At 43.7% G+C, this 20,000-nt stretch overlaps 2 protein-coding genes across 16 annotated transcripts in view; one reads left to right on the forward strand and one right to left on the reverse strand.

The window, feature by feature from the left end:
• Positions 1-4,299, reverse strand: part of si:ch73-375g18.1 (kinesin-like protein KIF1C) — a 24,815-nt gene extending 20,516 nt beyond the window's left edge. For all 14 annotated transcript variants that reach the window (XR_009425923.1, XR_009425925.1, XR_009425922.1 and 11 more), the window contains exon 1: positions 3,834-4,299. The gene's annotated coding sequence lies outside the window, so the exon portion shown is untranslated. The remainder of the gene's footprint in view (positions 1-3,833) is intronic.
• Positions 4,300-5,075: 776 nt separating this feature from the next.
• On the forward strand, positions 5,076-18,302 carry actl6b (actin-like 6B). 2 transcript variants are annotated; one of them, XM_059528536.1, is made up of 14 exons: positions 5,076-5,483; positions 9,434-9,510; positions 11,404-11,569; positions 11,974-12,074; positions 12,229-12,326; positions 12,448-12,542; positions 16,639-16,745; positions 16,858-16,947; positions 17,025-17,086; positions 17,198-17,312; positions 17,412-17,492; positions 17,592-17,687; positions 17,756-17,842; positions 17,940-18,302. In XM_059528536.1, exons 1-14 carry the CDS (start codon positions 5,459-5,461, stop codon positions 18,018-18,020), a joined length of 1,281 nt encoding a protein of 426 aa, XP_059384519.1. In that variant the 5' UTR covers positions 5,076-5,458; the 3' UTR covers positions 18,021-18,302. The 2 variants fall into 2 exon arrangements, with proteins under 2 accessions (XP_059384519.1, XP_059384520.1); XM_059528537.1 differs by lacking the exon at positions 5,076-5,483 and having other exon boundaries at positions 11,408-11,569.
• The last annotated feature ends 1,698 nt before the right edge of the window (positions 18,303-20,000 follow it).

Genomic DNA, 20,000 nt, shown 5'->3' on the forward strand with positions numbered 1-20,000 from the left:
AAAGTTGGTTAAATGACCATGGCTAAACCCATGAGCGGACATGCTCTCAAGGAACGGAATTCCTCACAGAGAGTTGAGGCTGCATCCCAGCTTTGGGATTGCTTCGGGAAAGCGGAGGTTGTTCTGTTTTCGACTAACATGTTCTTTTCTGTTACACTGATGGGGGACACTTTGACGTTGCGCTGGCCGACAGTCTTACTTTATGCATTTCCCCAGGTGAAGATCTTGCCTCTGCTACCTTGCAAAATCAGTGAAGAGAAGGCGTCAGTGATCCTCATTGCCCTGAACTGGCCGAATCAACTGTCTCAAGTGGTAGGCTTGATATGGCATCCCAGCCTGGAGCTGTGGACCCTGTACATGTGGATACTTCAGCCTCCCCGTGTGATTGACATTATCTCGTGCACCCTTTACTAGGCGGCTATTGATTAATTTTATTCGCACACGCGAAGCACAGGCTGGTGGTCAGATTTCTCAGGGAAGTGAGGAGAATATATTCCCCACACCGTCCGTGGATGTTATTGTGACGGTGTATGCGGGTCAGGGACAGGAATGCCCTCTCAACATCAGAGCCCTCAAATGCAGATGAGCCAATGGCAGTTGAGTATCAGTTGAGCTGGGACTGGAGCTCAGACATCTTTAGGTTTCAGCTTCATAGAGAAACATTGGAAGATCCAAAGCTCTCATCGGTTTGATGGTGTGTACGCTATAAAAATAGAAAAACAATGCCTGGGGTATTTGTTACACTGATACCAGTTATCCTGATAATTTATTTTATTCCATTTCCTAAACGCAAACAAGACAGAGCAAAGTGTCCCCAAGCATTCAACCCCAATCCCAATGAAGACAAAATGTAAATTTTTTGTTTGTCATATTCTCTCAAGTTACAATTTTCATCTGCTTAAGCAAAACGTTAATGTCATCTTGTGCTTCAGCAAAGTATCTCTGGCAAAAACTAGCTAACGTTAAAGTTAGGGAGCCCTTGCTAACGTACAAACATAAATAGCTGACTGTTCTCGCGTGATGTACAGTTTAGGTCAAAAACACATAAACAAAGGTAAACATTTCAGTGCCTCTTTATGTTAAACTGGTTAAATTCAAATGAATGTAAAGGTACAATTTGTAAGATATTTGCAGTAAAATATCCAAAAACCACTAGGCTAGTGTTATATATTTTGTCCAGCTGATTACTAACAATATCTCTAATGTTTTCCACTACTATTATTATTATTATTAACAGTTTCGTGGACAAACGCGGAAGTAGCTTCGCGACAAACTTCAACTAGAAAGAGATGCCGATCTCACTTGTGTTTTACTCGACAGGTGAGTTGTTTTGATTCATATCTTTACAGAAAACGTATGATATTATAACGATCAACAAGATTAGTATTATGGGGCATACATGCCAAACGCGGGGCATCGCGTCTCTAGACCCACGCGAGGACGCGTCTGATCCATCGTCTGATCGCGTCTTTGCATTGACTTTGTATGTAATCTTGAACTCGCGTTTGCTATGTATGCCTAATTATTGTGTTTGAATGTACACGAGTGTATATATTTGTTGAACAAGTGGTAATCGTTTTCATATCGTCTGATTGATGGCCGTCAGCGGTTGGGTAGAAAACAAAAAATCCCATCATTCCATGCTCCTTCTTAGCGTCATCAAACCACATGATTGTTATTGTTTTGGTAGTGCGCTCTCTAGTGGCAGGTCCTACTACCTGTACCTTTAATCTTACCCTGCACTACATGAATCCTGGATGTTGTTATCTGACGACCATAATGAGGCATGGAAAGACAATTAGCAACGCCGTTTGTTTGTCCAATTTCGCAACAGAAACTAAGGGGGCGGGGCTTAACAATAGGTCAATTGGCCAGTTTAGTGAACTGTTATCCTATAAGACTTCAAGATTGCGATTCTCGCTTTGTCGTGTTTCTGCTGTCAGGAAACAGAGGTTACGAAAATTCGGAGACATTAGTTTGAGTTCATTTTAAATTTCTCCAATATATCTCAATATTTCCAGATTTAGTGTGAGTGAGTGAGTGAAGTGACATTCAGCCAAGTATGGTGACCCATACTCAGAATTTGTGCTCTGCATTTAACCCATCCGAAATGCACACACACAGAGCAGTGAACACACACACACTGTGAGCACACACCCGGAGCAGTGGGCATCATTTATGCTGCGGCACCCGGGGAGCAGTTGGGGGTTCAATGCCTTGCTCAAGGGCACCTAAGTCGTGGTATTGAAGGTGGAGAGAGAACTGTACATGCACTCCCCCCACCCACAATTCCTGCCGGCCCGGGACTCGAACTCACAACCCTTCGATTGGGAGTCCGATTCTCTAACCACCAGGCCACGACTTCCCTCCATTATCTTCCCTATCTTAACATTTAAGGATGTTAAGATATTTAAAATATATATATACTGTGAAAGAGATTCAATTTTGCAGGTCATGCAGTATTTAATGCTGAGACTATGAATTTAAGACTTTCTGATCTGATTTAAGAGCATCAGGAACCCTGAACTTGTGAATATCAAACACAGTCAATCAGAAATGATGGCATCACATGAGAAGATCAGCAGGAGTTAAAGATTACTCAGTCAGATCAATAGACTGAGAGAATGAGAGACTTTGAGCTGATGAATCCCTCACATCAACTATTCACACACTCACATACAGTACACACACACACACACACACAGGTTATGAGGTTATGTCCTCATAAGTACCCTCTCCTTATAATACCTGTGTCATTATACAGAGTTGTGTCCTGATATGACACAAAAACAAGAGCACACACACACACACACACACACTCATACATACTCTCTCTCACACACACACATACACTCTCTCACGCACACACACACACACACAAACACACTACACAATCTCTCTCTCCCTCTCTCTCTCTCTCTCTCACACACACACACACTCATACATACTCTCGCTCACACACACAAACACACTTCACACTCTCTCTCACACACACACACACACACTCAGAGGGTGTTTAAAGGGCAGAGAGGAATGTTGTGTGTTTGCTGTTTAGCCTAGTTGCTCCAGCTGTCACAATGAAGATACACACACACACACACACACACACACACACACACACACACACTCTCTCTCTCTCTCTCTCTCTCTCTCTCTCTCTCTCTCACACACACACACACACTGCTCTAATCTGTTCAGACATGTTGTGTCTGTTACTCAGAATTAAACTGTTATTATAGGATGATTTAATAAAGAACATGCAGGAGTGACTTTAATAATAAAGTGCAATGCAAATACTTTAACCATTAAAACGTAATTAACTTATTAACTATGTATCATATTTGATGTAATTTCTGTCTGTAAATGATCATGATGATCAAACTCTGCGGTCACAGTCTCCTCACATCTTCAGTCGTCTGATAGTTCAGTGTTTTATCAGTCAATCAGTGTGTTATACATCTCATCTCACTGACACACATTACTGGAGATATAGAGTCATATTCAGAGCAGTTTATATCAGTCTCTGCTCTACTGTTAGAAACAGCTCACTGATCTACAGCAGAATATCATCACAGAAATATCAGTATCTGCAGCAAATTCATGTTTTTACTCATTTTGAGTCTCTAAATAAATCTGAGCTGTTTTTTCCTCCATATTATATCAGATTCACAAAAGCAAAATCATAACACATAAACTTTCCGTCGAACATAAACAACTCTTCCATTTCAAAACATTAGATTTTCGGACTATAGTTTAATATGACTGTATATTATATTACATTAAACAAGGTTATTCCCAGAGATCTGAGGGAAATGTGAGGGGAAATGACTCACCTTCACGGAGAGCGGATGTCTCCGGTGTTTACCGGGAGTTTACCGGCGGACTCCTGCGGGGGCGCTCCGGCTCACCGACTTACACTCTATTTATATTTACACGCAGCCTTTGACCGTATTTGTCGTTATTTCTCCGTTATCCGGGCGAGTGACTGCCGGATCCTTTTCTCGTGATGTCCGGAGCCGCCGGTGTCCGTTAGCCGCGGTCACGAGCGCCGCTGAGAAAGTTTTCGGCGGAGGCCGCGCGCGCCCGATCACCCGCAATCCCGTCGATGACGGAGCTCCTCAGCCGCCGGGAATCTCGCTCGGCGTGTTTCGGGGACAATGAGGGTGTTTTTAAGGAGAAGATGATGAAAAATAAAAAGGAAAAAGTCGCCGCTGGCCGCGGTGTGTGCGCGCGCCCCCCGCCCCGTCCAGTCCAGCAAGTGACGTCACGACGGCGAACCGGACACCAGGGCGGAACCTCAAACACACACGGTCACATTTATACACGGATACAGCGGTGTGTCGAAAACATCGTATTTTATTCAGTATAAGTAGGCCTTGGATATAAAGTTACTTTAAATTGTAATAATATTTTGTCAAATAATAATAAAAAAATACCCAATATTAATATTACTGTTTTATAGTTCACTTTTTCCTAAATTCTGTATATTTTCCACACGTTAGATTAATAAAGTCATGGAAACAAATTTCAAAACACTGCTAGAGGTTCCAACATTCAATAAAAAAACAAAAAACATTTTATATTAATTTTATAGTAATCTAATAAGTAAATAAATAAATTCTGGAAGCATTTGAGGAATATCATGAGAAACAAATTCAGTCAAATGTTTGTTGGTGTATTTAATTAATTAATTAAAAATCTTAATAGCGTGTTTCCACAGTGTTAGAGTGTTTGTGGTGACAGTATTTATACAAACAGACAGTAGTCTGAACATGTTTCAGAGTGTGTTTATGATAATGATTTTACTGTAGAGCCGCATGAGAGTCACATGCTGCGACACACCGGTGTGTGTGTGTGTGTGTGTGTGTGTGTGAGAGAGAGAGAGTGTGAGTGTTTTTGTGTGTGTAGGTGTGTGTGTGTGTCAGGAAACACCTGCATCCAGATTTCCCTAAACCATCACTCTCTCACACACACACACACACACACACACAATCACATAATTTGACCCCAGTAACCTAATCTCAGTTTCCAGTGTAGTTACTGCCACTGAACAATAGTGAATGGATGTGGATCTATGTGGATGTGATCAGAAAGAGTAGAGATTCATTGGTGTGTGTAAACGCATTCGAGTTCGTTTCAGTCTCGGTGTGAACGGGTCTGAACTCCGTGATGAATGCAAATAAAACATAAAATAACGTTCAGTACTATTGATTATTTATAGCCTAGATAATGTCATTAACAGAAATGTTTCACAGCAGCACGTGACCGCACGAGGGTCTAGCTCCAGACACACTCGCCCGTTACCGTCAGCAGCGCGTGACCGGTGACAGCAGCAGCGGGACGCGCGTGCGCGTGCGGGAATATTCGGTTCCGTTATTTCACCCCTCAGCGAACCGAACACAAGCGACCTCGCGAACACACCAGGTTAGAGCGGCGGAAACCGATCGATCCACGCGCGATGAGCGGCGGCGTGTACGGCGGAGGTAAGATCACCATGACAACCGCATCCGCCAGCATCCCGGTATCACCGCATTCATCAACATAGTATGTACATGCTGGTCGAGGAATACCACGGGTTAATATATACACGTGCAGAACAGTAGCGTAGCCAGGAATCACAAAGTAGGTGGGCCCAGAGAAAATCAGGTGGGCACAGCCTAAAATGCATCTGTTATCAAAATAGGCCAACACAACTACAGTACACCTGCTTCTTGAATACACCACAGTTTAATGAGATGTATCATGTCATCATAAGCAGTGTTAAGAACATAACGATAAGCATTTCCACTGCGCGCGGCCACACCACACACACACGCGCATCTGACAGATGCAAAAAACACCATCATTAAATCAGCAGGACAGTAGTGGACAGTGTATAAAAACAATGCTTGGTCTGGCTCAGCGGCCACATAAACCACGTTATTTAACAACATTAACTAGGCAACTAGTGTACATAGTAAACGTAGATTGGCTTACTTTTGATGCGCTTATAACAGGAGACGACGGGGCTTTGAGTTGAACACTGCAATGACTTCGTTATAGTCCAAGGATTCAGTCAATTCTCTCTCAAATGAGAGAAGGGACAAAGAGTTCAGTCTATGTGTCAACATTGTTGCTCTGATACTAGTTTTTATCCGATTTACAGTGGAAAAGAAACGTTCGACAGTACAGCGTGTTATTGGTAGTGTGATGAGGACTCGCAGGAGACGGTTCATTCTTGGAAAGATATCGCATGGGCATGCATCGAGCACCTCCACAAGTGATGGAAATGCCCTGCCATTTGATACTTTTTTTTCTAGTTGCTGAACAAACACCTCATGTTCAGAATCATCAACAGCGATGTTAAAGTGCGCACCGGCAGGCTGTAACAGAGTCTTTTTGCCGAAGGTGTTCGACTGAGGCAAGCACGCAGCGGCTGCTCTCATTAAACCGTACGTGTCAGCCTTAAAACGGGAGTTCAGTTCCATGATCTGCCTGTCTTGTATATCATTCCACAATTGTTTCAGGTCAGAGTTGTCCTTGACAGGTGATGCTTTGCCCACGGTAGACTGGATCAACATATCGCCCAACTTAGCTGGCAACTTCCTCTTTCGCGCCCCAGTGACGTCAAAATTCAGAATGTCATGCATTTTCATCAAATCATCCGTCAGTGCCATAACTTTCTCAAAGTCATTTTCTTCATTCCTGAATGTACTGTAGCTCTCCTTAAGCCCTTCGATTAGATCAATGCAATCTGTTACTGATATAGTGGCAGACTGCAAGCCCTTAGTGGCATAGTCACTCGTTTCAAACAGCTTGTTGAACGTTACAAGTAGAAACAGAAATTTTTTATTTTGCATTTGTTGCAGTAGTGAGTCTGCCTCAAGTTTTGTCTTGCCTGAGCTTTCAGAAAATTCAGCAAGAGTCTCCAATATAGGACCCAAAAGTGTCAGCACTTTACTCACTGCACTTGACCACGAGCTCCATCTGACTTCACAGGACCTCTCTAGCTCCAAATTCGTTTTCCCTGGCCGCAGCTGTTGCTGGATTTCCATAAATCTAGCATGCCTATGTGACCCCGTCATGAAACTATACAGGTTGTTAATGACGACGTCAAAAAATGTTGATATGCTAGGGGACACCTTTGGTGCTGTGCACAGGACGAGGTTAAGGCGGTGGGAATTACAATGCACATATACTGCGTGAGGAAATGTTTTCTTTAAAATCACATGTACTCCTCCTTTATTGCCGGACATAACTGATGCCCCATCGAACCCAATCCAACGCACAAAGCTGGATCCAGCTGCAATGGCTCCAATACTTCCAGGATTTTTGCTGATATAGCACTTGCGTTCATGTTCCCTGTCTCAACAAACCCCACAGCCCTTTCCTTCAGCAGGCCTTTATATATGTATCGGATACATACTGCCACAAGCTCTTTTTTGGATAAGTCTTTACATTCGTCTGCTAAAATTGCATAATGTGTGTCTGTCTCCTCGTGCAAATCCGCCTTTATTTTGCGGATAATTAATGATGCGGCGATTTCCAGGATTTCGTTTTGAATATCAGGGCTAGTGAGTTTCGCGTTTCTAGGCAATTCGTCCAGTCGCCTTTTTATTTCTGGGTGATAGGTGAAGATCAGTTGAAATAATTCTAAGAAGTTGCCTTTGTTCAGTGCCTCTTCAGTTTCACGATGCCCACGCAAGGGAATGTCTTGTTTTGCACAAAATAAAACGAGGTCTATCACAACTTTAAAGTGTTCTCTGTTTCTTTCCACAAACGAACTGTTGACAGCGTCTTTGTGCAGCTGGTTAATTATATTTCCCCGTCCTGGTTTATGGCTTTGTCTGTATCCTTCAGTCCTGCCCAGCGCTGCAGTATGTGCCCTGCTAGTCTCGTGTTTAACACAACACTGGGAGAGATGCTTTCAGTCTCTAAAGCCAGTTTTTATAAATCGGCTCTCAGTGGCTGCTTCAGGGAAATGGCGACATGGCTTACAAAACACAGCGTCTCTCGAAATACTGTACTCTAGCCATGGGAACTTTTCATACCAACGGGCATTAAAACTTCTTCCTTTGCCTGCTATAGTGGTGACCGGAAATGAACTGAGTTTGGGCTGGGTAACAGGGTCATCAATGGTGGATAAGTCGGATGGGGCTGTTACATCCTCAGTGCTGGCCCTAGGCTTAGCCGAGTCTGAAACAATGAACGCACATAACGCTGTGATAGTAAATCATGATTCATTCGTGTTCATTATTGCACATTTGTATATAGGCCTATTACATGGCTGTATGTACCTGTACACTGGCATGTAGGTGAGGTAGATGTTAGAGAATGGAGCACTGCTGGTGATGGAGAAATGGCTGAATTAATGTAATCACAAGCAGAGCTGTTCAGCTCCTTACTACTGACTGATGGCTGAGGCTCCTGAACATCTGCATCATCTTCCTCCTGCGGCGGCCGTGGTCTTTTTGACACGAACTTTAATAAGTTGCTCTGTTTCATTTTTCATACTTCGCTAAACTTCAGTGTCCCTCTGTGAAATGTGCTCGTCGTTGTGAAGGGGGGGTGGGGTGTTCGCAATCTGACGCGGGCATTTCATAATCACCATGACAACCAAACAAGAATCAAGAAACATTAAGATTTATTTTTATAGGTCAAGTATTGTGATAGTTGCAACATAATTTACTCCTTCTGTTGCGATTATCACAATACTTGACCTATAAAAATAAATCTTAATGTTTCTTGATTCTTGTTTGGTTGTCATGGTGATTATGAAATGCCCGCGTCAGATTGCGAACAGCCCACCCCCCCCCCCCTTCACAACGACGAGCACATTTCACAGAGGGACACTGAAGTTTAGCTAAGTATGAAAAATGAAACAGAGCAACTTACTAATGTTCGTGTCAAAAATACATTATTGTTGAATATTGTTAGGCTACATTGTGAGGCCAATGACTGGATGGGCCTGACTGACAGGTGGTAGCTACGCGAGTGGTGCAGAATACATGCTTTTACCATGGTATACTCGTCCTGTCTGCTGGGGGTCATCAACAGAGTGAACACTAGAGGATAAAGATTTAACGTGTTTTATCATATGGCGTATTATTGTATGAATGTCTGCTTAGGGACCAATTTTGATCACGTGACACATCAGCTAACCGTAATGAGGTTTTTCACAATTAACCTGAGCACACAGCTGATGATGAACTTCTGTTATAATAAAGTTATCATTCATAAACTACCCCTGACATCTCTCTCTCCTCTCCACATGGACACGGTCCAGTCAGAGTCCATCATGAAGACACTCACAGATCACAAACCTTCACTTTATGGGTTCATGTCAATCTGCTTTACAATAATGTGTATGGAAGAGGTTTACTGATCAAACAGAGATGATATTAATATGATCAGACAGTTATAATAATTGATCACACATCTATGTGTGTCTCAGATGAAGTGGGTGCTCTGGTGTTTGACATCGGCTCCTTCTCCACGAGAGCAGGATACGCAGGAGAGGACTGTCCGAAGGTGACCACCCTATCTATCTATCTATCTATCTATCTATCTATCTATCTATCTATCTATCTATCTATCTATCTATCTATCTATCTATCTATCTACAACCCGAATTCCGGAAAAGTTGGGACGTTTTTTAAATTTTAATAAAATGAAAACTAAAGGAATTTCAAATCACATGAGCCAATATTTTATTCACAATAGAACATAGATAACGTAGCATATGTTTAAACTGAGAAATTTTACACTTTTATCCACTTAATTAGCTCATTTAAAATTTAATGCCTGCTACAGGTCTCAAAAAAGTTGGCACGGGGGCAACAAATGGCTAAAAAAGCAAGCAGTTTTGAAAAGATTCAGCTGGGAGAACATCTAGTGATTAATTAAGTTAATTGATATCAGGTCTGTAACATGATTAGCTATAAAAGCTTTGTCTTAGAGAAGCAGAGTCTCTCAGAAGTAAAGATGGGCAGAGGCTCTCCAATCTGTGAAAGACTGCGTAAAAAAATTGTGGAAAACTCTAAAAACAATGTTCCTCAACGTCAAATTGCAAAGGCTTTGCAAATCTCATCATCTACAGTGCATAACATCATCAAAAGATTCAGAGAAACTGGAGAAATCTCTGTGCGTAAGGGACAAGGCCGGAGACCTTTATTGGATGCCCGTGGTCTTCGGGCTCTCAGACGACACTGCATCACTCATCGGCATGATTGTGTCAATGACATTACTAAATGGGCCCAGGAATACTTTCAGAAACCACTGTCGGTAAACACAATCCGCCGTGCCATCAGCAGATGCCAACTAAAGCTCTATCATGCAAAAAGGAAGCCATATGTGAACATGGTCCAGAAGCACCGTCGTGTCCTGTGGGCCAAGGCTCATTTAAAATGGACTATTTCAAAGTGGAATAGTGTTTTATGGTCAGACGAGTCCAAATTTGACATTCTTGTTGGAAATCACGGACGCCGTGTCCTCCGGGCTAAAGAGGAGGGAGACCTTCCAGCATGTTATCAGCGTTCAGTTCAAAAGCCAGCATCTCTGATGGTATGGGGGTGCATAAGTGCATACGGTATGGGCAGCTTGCATGTTTTGGAAGGCTCTGTGAATGCTGAAAGGTATATAAAGGTTTTAGAGCAACATATGCTTCCCTCCAAACAACGTCTATTTCAGGGAAGGCCTTGTTTATTTCAGCAGGACAATGCAAAACCACATACTGCAGCTATAACAACAGCATGGCTTCGTCGTAGAAGAGTCCGGGTGCTAACCTGGCCTGCCTGCAGTCCAGATCTTTCACCTATAGAGAACATTTGGCGCATCATTAAACGAAAAATACGTCAAAGACGACCACGAACTCTTCAGCAGATGGAAATCTATATAAGGCAAGAATGGGACCAAATTCCAACAGCAAAACTCCAGCAACTCATAGCCTCAATGCCCAGACGTCTTCAAACTGTTTTGAAAAGAAAAGGAGATGCTACACCATGGTAAACATGCCCCGTCCCAACTATTTTGAGACCTGTAGCAGAAATCAAAATTGAAATGAGCTCATTTTGTGCATAAAATTGCAAACTTTCTCAGATCTATCTATCTATCTATCTTTCAAATTAAACAGTATCAGATGAGAATAAAACTTGATCTGAATAATGAATGTCTCCTGTGGAGCTGCTTTATAGCTGAAACTGAATCAGTTTTCATAATTGATGAATTTTGCAACATGAACACTGTTCTTTTCCTGTTCCTCACTTTAAAGCGATTTAAAACAATCTGTATTTTATAAATAAATTGACTTGACCTGAACGACCCATGAACCCAGAGCTCGGAGAATCATCCTGAAGGTCTGGAGCTCCTAGAGTCTGACTGAACATCACATGATTATCATCAGTTACGTTCCTGTTTGCTGTTCAGGCAGATTTCCCCACCACTATAGGAGTGAATGCTGAGGAGGAGGGGCCAGCCGACATGGGGGCGGAGCAAGAGATCAACAGTGGGAGGAGTTATTACATAGACACCACAGCCCTGCATGTGCCACGGGCGGGTGTAGAACTCATCTCTCCACTGAAGAACGGCATGAGTACGACACACACACTCACACACAAACAGACACAATCACACACACACACACACACACACACACACACACACACACAAAACACACATATATACACACTCACACTCACACACACACACACACTCAAAACACACATATATACACACTCACACTTACACACACTCAAAACACACACATATATACACACTCACACACACACACAATCAGACACAATCACACTCACACACGCATATACACACACACACACACACACACACACACTCACACACACACACACACAATCAGACACAATCACACTCACACACGCACACACACACACACACACACACACAGGATTTAATATTAAACACAAAAATATATTCTGTAGAATGTCTGTTTCTATTGTGTTCTCACTTGATGTCTTTTAGTTGAGGACTGGAACGCATTTCAAGCCATAATCGACCACATCTACAGCAAACACATCAAATCTGAGCCCAGTTTACACCCAGTTCTGATGTCTGAGGCTCCTGTGAGTACATCATCACTCTTACACCAGTGTTTAAACCGCTCTTAATATGTGAGCGACGACAGGAGGACACTTCTGTCTCCAGATGATCCAGACTCAGAGGACATCTGCTGTATTTTTCATCTGAAGTAATGTTCCAATCTTTCTCTCATGACAGTGGAACTCGCGGGCGAAGAGAGAAAAACTAACAGAACTCATATTCGAGCATTACAACATCCCTGCCTTCTTCCTGTGCAAGACTGCTGTGCTCACCGCGTATCCAATCAGAAAGCACAACTCGGGAACATCAGCCAATCAGAATCCAGAGAGGCTGAGTGCCCTCGTGTGTTAATGATGTCATGATGTTTGTACGTCACCTTAACCTGATTGACTGCAGCTTTGCTAACGGTCGCGCCACGGGCCTCGTGCTGGACAGCGGGGCCACACACACCACTGCCATCCCAGTGCATGATGGGTACGTCCTGCAGCAAGGTAAACAGTAGATCATGCATTAGTTAGTAGATCATCTAGTTGATCAACATGATCAAAACTTTGCTGATTTATTTATTAAAACATATGCTTTTTTTACTGTTTTTAGTATTTTAGGGTTATGTACAGAGTGTCACAAATTAACAAGCCAAGAAATGTCACCTTTATTTCAATATCGCTTTATACAATACAGATAGTATTAGACAGGACCAGACTGTATTACAGTTACAGACAAGAACATAATGATTCAGTGATGCAAGCAGAATTCACTTCTGTTCTGTTTAGATGCTGTAAAATAATGTTAAACAGTAATTATTTGATCAATAGCTCCTAAGCCTCTAATGTGAATTTACATTGCAGGGGCAAGCACTTACAAACACTTAATAACCTACAGCAATCATTTGATCATGAATTTGAATCATTCGATTCAGATCGGGACTTTGGAGCGAGTTCGTGAATCATTCGATTCAGATCGGGAGTGTGTGAATCATTCGATTCAGATCGGGAGTGCGTGAATCATTTGATTCTGATCGGGAGTGCATGAATCATCGGTTCAGGGGTGCGTTTCCCGTACAACGACGTAGCTCGCAGATTAATCACCATAGTATGATGCATCATTATGAATACGAACGACCTAGTCACGACTGTTTCCCGAAACCATGGTAACCTGTGTCGCAGATCCATCATTCAAACTATGTTGGTTTGAGCCGTCGTTCTTCTTCTTCTTCTTCTTCTTCGATCTAATGGCTGACTGGAGCCATGAGCACATACCGCCACCTACATATGTATTTTGGGATGTTTTTACAAAGATAATTCACTTGACAAACGCATCGTTTTTTTCCGCACAAACGAAAGGATGGCTGCGTTCCAATTGGCAAGATTAATGCTTTCAGAGGGCACTTCTAAGGGAGAATAATTGCGAGGGCCACGCTGCTATATAGTTTCAAACTGAATTTGTAATAATAATAAAGAAGGCGAATTAGGTAATAAATGACAACTTTAAGTCTTTTAAATCACTCAAAGTGGATGGTGAAATCTTCTAAAGGGCATAGGCAAGGGTCGATAACTCTGAATAGAACACAGCCAAGGTGCAGCGCATTCAATGACGTCGACACAGCAAACCAACGACGAACTATGCCTCTAACCACAGGTGAAGAGCTGTGATCTCGGCGCGAGTGCGTGAATCATTCGATTCAGACCGGGACTTCGAGCGAGTGCGTGATTCATTCGATTGCGATCGGGACTTCGGCGCGAGTGCGTGAATCATTCGATTCAGACGGGGACTTCGGCGCGAGTGCGTGAATCATTCGATTCAGATCGGGACTTCGAGCGAGTGTGTGAATCATTCGATTCAGATCGGGACTTCGAGCAAGTGTGTGAATCATTCGATTCAGATCGGGACTTCGAGCAAGTGTGTGAATCATTCGATTCAGATCGGGACTTCGAGCGAGTGCGTGAATCATTCGATTCAGATGGGGACTTCGAGCGAGTGCGTGAATCATTCAATTCAGATGGGGACTTCGAGCGAGTGCGTGAATCATTCGATTCAGATGGGGACTTCGAGCGTGTGCGTGAATCATTCGATTCAGATCGGGACTTCGAGCGAGTGCGTGAATCATTCGATTCAGATCGGGACTTCGAGCGAGTGCGTGAATCATTCGATTCAGATGGGGACTTCGAGCGAGCTCGTGAATCATTCAATTCAGATCGGGACTTCGAGCGAGTGCGTGAATCATTCGATTCAGATGGGGACTTCGAGCGAGTGCGTGAATCATTCGATTCAGATCGGGACTTCGAGCGAGTGCGTGAATCATTCGATTCAGATGGGGACGTCGAGCGAATGCGTGAATCATTCGATTCAGATGGGGACGTCGAGCGAGTGCGTGAATCATTCGATTCAGATGGGGACTTCAAGCGAGTGCGTGAATCATTCGATTCAGATGGGGACTTCGAGCGAGTGCGTGAATCATTCGATTCAGATCGGGACTTCGAGCGAGTGCGTGAATCATTCGATTCAGATCGGGACTTCGGAGCGAGGGCGTGAATCATTCAATTCAGATCGGGACTTCGAGCGAGTGCGTGAATCATTCGATTCAGATCGGGACTTCGAGCGAGTGCGTGAATCATTCAATTCAGATGGGGACTTCGGCGCGAGTGCGTGAATCATTCGATTCAGATCGGGACTTCGAGTGAGTGCGTGAATCATTCGATTCAGATGGGGACTTCGAGCGAGTGCGTGAACCATTCGATTCAGACCGGGACTTGGGCGCGAGTGCGTGAATCATTTGATTCAGATGGGGACTTCGAGCGAGTGCGTGAATTATTCGATTCAGATCGGGACTTCGAGCGAGTGCGTGAATCATTCGATTCAGATCGGGACTTCGAGCGAGTGCGTGAATCATTCGATTCAGACCGGGACTTCGGCGCGAGTGCGTGAATCTTTTGATTCAGATGGGGACTTCGAGCGAGTGCGTGAATCATTCGATTCAGATCGGGACTTCGAGCGAGTGCGTGAATCATTCGATTCAGATGGGGACTTCGAGCGAGTGCGTGAATCATTCGATTCAGATGGGGACTTCGAGCGAGTGCGTGAATCATTCGATTCAGATGGGGACTTCGAGCGAGTGCGTGAATCATTTGATTCAGATGGGGACTTCGGAGCGAGTGCGTGAATCATTTGATTCAGATGGGGACTTCGGCGCGACTGCGTGAATCATTTGATTCAGATGGGGACTTCGAGCGAGTGCGTGAATCATTTGATTCAGATCGGGACTTCGAGCGAGTGCGTGAATCATTCGATTCAGACCGGGACTTCGGCGCGAGTGCGTGAATCTTTTGATTCAGATGGGGACTTCGAGCGAGTGCGTGAATCATTCGATTCAGACCGGGACTTCGAACGAGTGCGTGAATCATTCGATTCAGATGGGGACTTCGAGCGAGTGCGTGAATCATTTGATTCAGATGGGGACTTCGGCGCGAGTGCGTGAATCATTTGATTCAGATGGGGACTTCGGCGCGAGTGCGTGAATCTTTTGATTCAGATGGGGACTTCGGCGCGAGTGCGTGAATCTTTTGATTCAGATGGGGACTTCGAGCGAGTGCGTGAATCATTCGATTCAGATCGGGACTTCGAGCGAGTGCGTGAATCATTCGATGGGGACTTCGAGCGAGTGCGTGAATCATTTGATTCAGATGGGGACTTCGGCGCGAGTGCGTGAATCTTTTGATTCAGATGGGGACTTCGGCGCGAGTGCGTGAATCTTTTGATTCAGATGGGGACTTCGAGCGAGTGCGTGAATCATTCGATTCAGATCGGGACTTCGAGCGAGTGCGTGAATCATTCGATTCAGATGGGGACTTCGAGCGAGTGCGTGAATCATTTGATTCAGATGGGGACTTCGGCGCGAGTGCGTGAATCATTTGATTCAGATGGGGACTTCGGCGCGAGTGCGTGAATCATTCGATTCAGATGGGGACTTCGGCGCGAGTGCGTGAATCATTCGATTCAGATGGGGACTTCGGCGCGAGTGCGTGAATCATTTGATTCAGATGGGGACTTTGGAACGAGTGCGTGAAGTCAGAAGTCCAAGTCAGACATCGCTTGTTATGATTTTAAACGAGATGAGAAGAACGAGAGAAATGGAGCTGTTCGGTTCTTCGAATCAGTTGCGTCACAAAATGATTCACTGTTTCGAACCGCGTTACTCTGGCGACACCTGGTGGTCAAAAGTGTGAAATGCAACGAAAACTAAGTTCAACAGTCTGTGGTTCAAACATGTGCAATGTCATCATTAACGAACCAAAAATGCTTGTTACAAATCACCAAACACCATTAAATACGAAATAGATGTCTAATATGTAGTATGTTTTCTGTGTAGCAAAGTCTACACAAGTACATTTTGCTGATGAAATAAACACTTTAAACTAGTGCACCTGCAGCTCTTATCTGATCTTCTTTTTCAGGAGCTTATTGATTAGAGTTAGGCTTGTTCATTGCAATTTACAGAGCAATTATTGTATTGGTTTATCATTTGTTTGCAGCAGTCAAACTAATGACCTCCATCAGCTGATGATGTGTGGTGTGTGTTCTTGTGTTCAGGGATCGTGAAGTCTCCTCTGGCCGGTGATTTCATTACCATGCAGTGCCGAGAGCTGTTTCAGGAGATGAACATCGACACGGTTCCTCCGTACATGATCGCGTCTAAGGTAGTGTGTTCCTCCCGCTGTGTGTGTGTGCTTCATTCAGTCTCTTACACTATGTGTGTGTGTGTGTGTGTGTAGTGTTCAGTCTCTCAGTCTGTGTGTGTGTGTCTGTCAGGAGCCCGTGAGAGAAGGAGCTCCGCCGCTGTGGACCAAGAAAGACAAACTCCCTCCCGTCACCAAATCCTGGCACACGTACATGTGCAACGTAAGAGTCTGCAAGAACACAAGGATGACACGTATGTGACGTGAGTGTCATGTGATCGCTGTATGTCACTCTTTCAGGAGGTGATTCAGGATTTCCAGGCATCTGTTCTACAGGTGTCTGACTCTCCGTATGATGAACAGTGAGTGCAACATACACATGCAAACACACACACATTTAAACACATAAAAACGTGTGCACATTCACTTGTAAATACACACACACACACGGATCTGATCTGGTGTTGGTTCAGGGTTGCTGCACAGATGCCGACGGTGCACTATGAGATGCCCAGTGGCTACAGCACAGATTACGGAGCGGAGAGGTTACGGATCCCTGAGGGTCTGTTTGATCCGTCCAATGTGAAGGTGAAGTCCTGATCACGTGTGCTTCAGAAGTGCTTATGGAGGTGATGTCTCCTGCAGAAGGAGAGTTTGTGATGTTGATCTGCGTGTGCATGTTCTCAGGGTCTGTCCGGTAACACCATGCTGGGGGTCGGACATGTGGTCACTACCAGCATCGGCATGTGTGACATCGACATCCGGCCGGTGAGAGAGAGAGAGAGAACACCGCGCCTCGTGCATGTTATTCCGTGATGTTCTGCTGTCTTTATGTGTGTGTGTGTGTGTGTGTGTGTGTGTGTTGAGGGTCTGTACGGCAGCGTGATCGTGACCGGAGGAAACACACTCCTGCAGGGCTTCACAGAGAGACTCAACAGAGAACTGTCTCAGAAAGCTCCGCCGGTGAGTCCTGGTCTCAGTCTGATCTCCGTCTGATCTCATCTTCGCTGATGATCTCTGTCTGTGTTCAGAGCATGAGACTGAAGCTGATCGCCTGCAACAGCTCCATCGAGAGGAGATTCAGCTCCTGGATCGGAGGATCTATCCTGGCATCACTGGTGACGATCACAACACACTGCAGCTGAAGACTCCTTCATATCACATACTTACATATCGTCTATTAATATAGAACTGAACTAATGTGTTGGTCCTCAGGGAACCTTCCAGCAGATGTGGATTTCAAAGCAGGAGTATGACGAGGGAGGAAAACAGAGCGTGGAGAGAAAATGCCCCTGAAACACACACACACACACAGATAAACAGAGACACACACAGAGACACAAACAAACACGGAGACACACACACAGTCAAACACACACACAGAGACACACACACACACAGACACACAGATAAACACAGAGACACACACAAAGACACACAGTCTAACACACACATGAAACACATGCACTTCATCATGAACTGCTGAATTATGTTTCTGTATAAACTACATGTGACTGATCTGAATACAGTATTTACAGTAACTCTGTCAGAAGCCCAATAAACTGAGAAATACCTTCATGTGTTCAGGAAGCTTCATTCATGTAGAACACATTAGCAGAAAACAGAGAGACAAACAGACAGATAGATAGATAGATAGATAGACAGACAGACAGACAGACAGATAAATAGATAGATGGACAGACAGACAGATAAATAGACAGACATAAATAGACAGACAGACAGATAGAGACAGACAGACAGATAAATAGATAGATGGACAGACAGACAGACAGACAGATAGATAGAAAGATAGACAGACAGATTGATAGACAGACAGCTAGACAGACATAGATAGACAGACAGACAGAGAGACAGACAGATAGACGAACAGACAGACAGATAAATAGACAGATAGACAGACAGACAGACAGACAGACAGTAGGGCTGTCAACGAATATTCTAAATTCGAATATGTATTCGAATAGTTAAAAAAAAAACGAATTTCGAAGGTGAAAATTAATATTCGAATAAAAAAAAAAATGTGGGAAAAAGGCCGGCGGTATTAGAGGCGTGGTTGTCTGCTTTGCGAGTGGGAGGGTTCAGGGACAGGTCACAGCCTCACAGGAGTCACACTGTCTGGCACAGCATCACTGCTGAAAGTTGACGCGTCTTCATGGAAGATGACAGCAAGTGCAGAGCCCAACTCGACCGCAGCAGAGAAAATGAGGTAAAATTGTTGACCCGCGAGATAAAGTTGTATGCAAGCTATTTAAGATACAGTTAGCAGTTAGCATACCATTCGACCACTAGCAACATGAGGTCACATCTCAAAAATGTGCACCCAAATGAGCATGGCATAATGTGTGGAACTCCAGCTAAACAGTCACGTCTTGACACTTAACGTTACTTTGCATCGCCCGCCACAAGCTCTTTGTCTGCAACATGACAAGAGGCCATAACGGATAAAATAATTTCGTTCATTTGTAAGGACATGAGAGCGATCAGTATCGCGGATGGGGCTTCGGGGAGTTCTGTCAAGCAATGGATCCGAGGTTTGATTATTTATCGTTTCATGTCAAGGAAAAGTTCCATGTTTACCACAGCACAGCTCGCTCGGAGCATTCAATGTCAGTTCTATACAGTGGCGCCCCCAGAAAATATTTACAGGGGTGGCCAGATGAGGCCACAGTAAATCTTGGGGTGGCACACCAAAATAAAGAGAAAATAATTAAGGGTTTCCAATATTGACAAAAAAAAAAAAGGTATCCCTGGTATTTCTGGGATTTTATCGATAACGATAAATACACAATAATGTCACTTTAATTGTGCTGATATCTTATTTCTAATTGTGCTGACAGATGACTCCTGAATTTTTTATTTTTACCTTTACGCCATTTTTTCTAGAAGTGTGCACCATCTTTTAGGTCAAATACTTGCATTTGGGCTGTTACCAAGCAAATGCAATCAGTATCAACAAAAATGATCTTTGCAATGCAAAGAAAACAGAAGCTGCATCTGAAGTGCCATTGAGATGTTTTTACACACTGTTTAATGCAGCTCTGTGGGACATGGTAACTTTAGCCTGCAGTTATAAATTAATAAATAATGTTCTGATATTTTAAAAATAAAACATTGAAAACTGATGTTCGAAATTATTTAAAAAATAAGAAGGTACCGTAAATATGAAATTAAAACCAGCAGTAGGTGGCAGTGAGTCACTGTTAATAAGTGAGTCATTGCGATTGAACCGAATCATTTAAACGGGTGATTTATTCA

The sequence above is a fragment of the Carassius carassius genome, chromosome 37 (genome assembly GCF_963082965.1).
Source record: "Carassius carassius chromosome 37, fCarCar2.1, whole genome shotgun sequence".
Classification (NCBI taxonomy): Eukaryota; Metazoa; Chordata; class Actinopteri; order Cypriniformes; family Cyprinidae; genus Carassius; species Carassius carassius.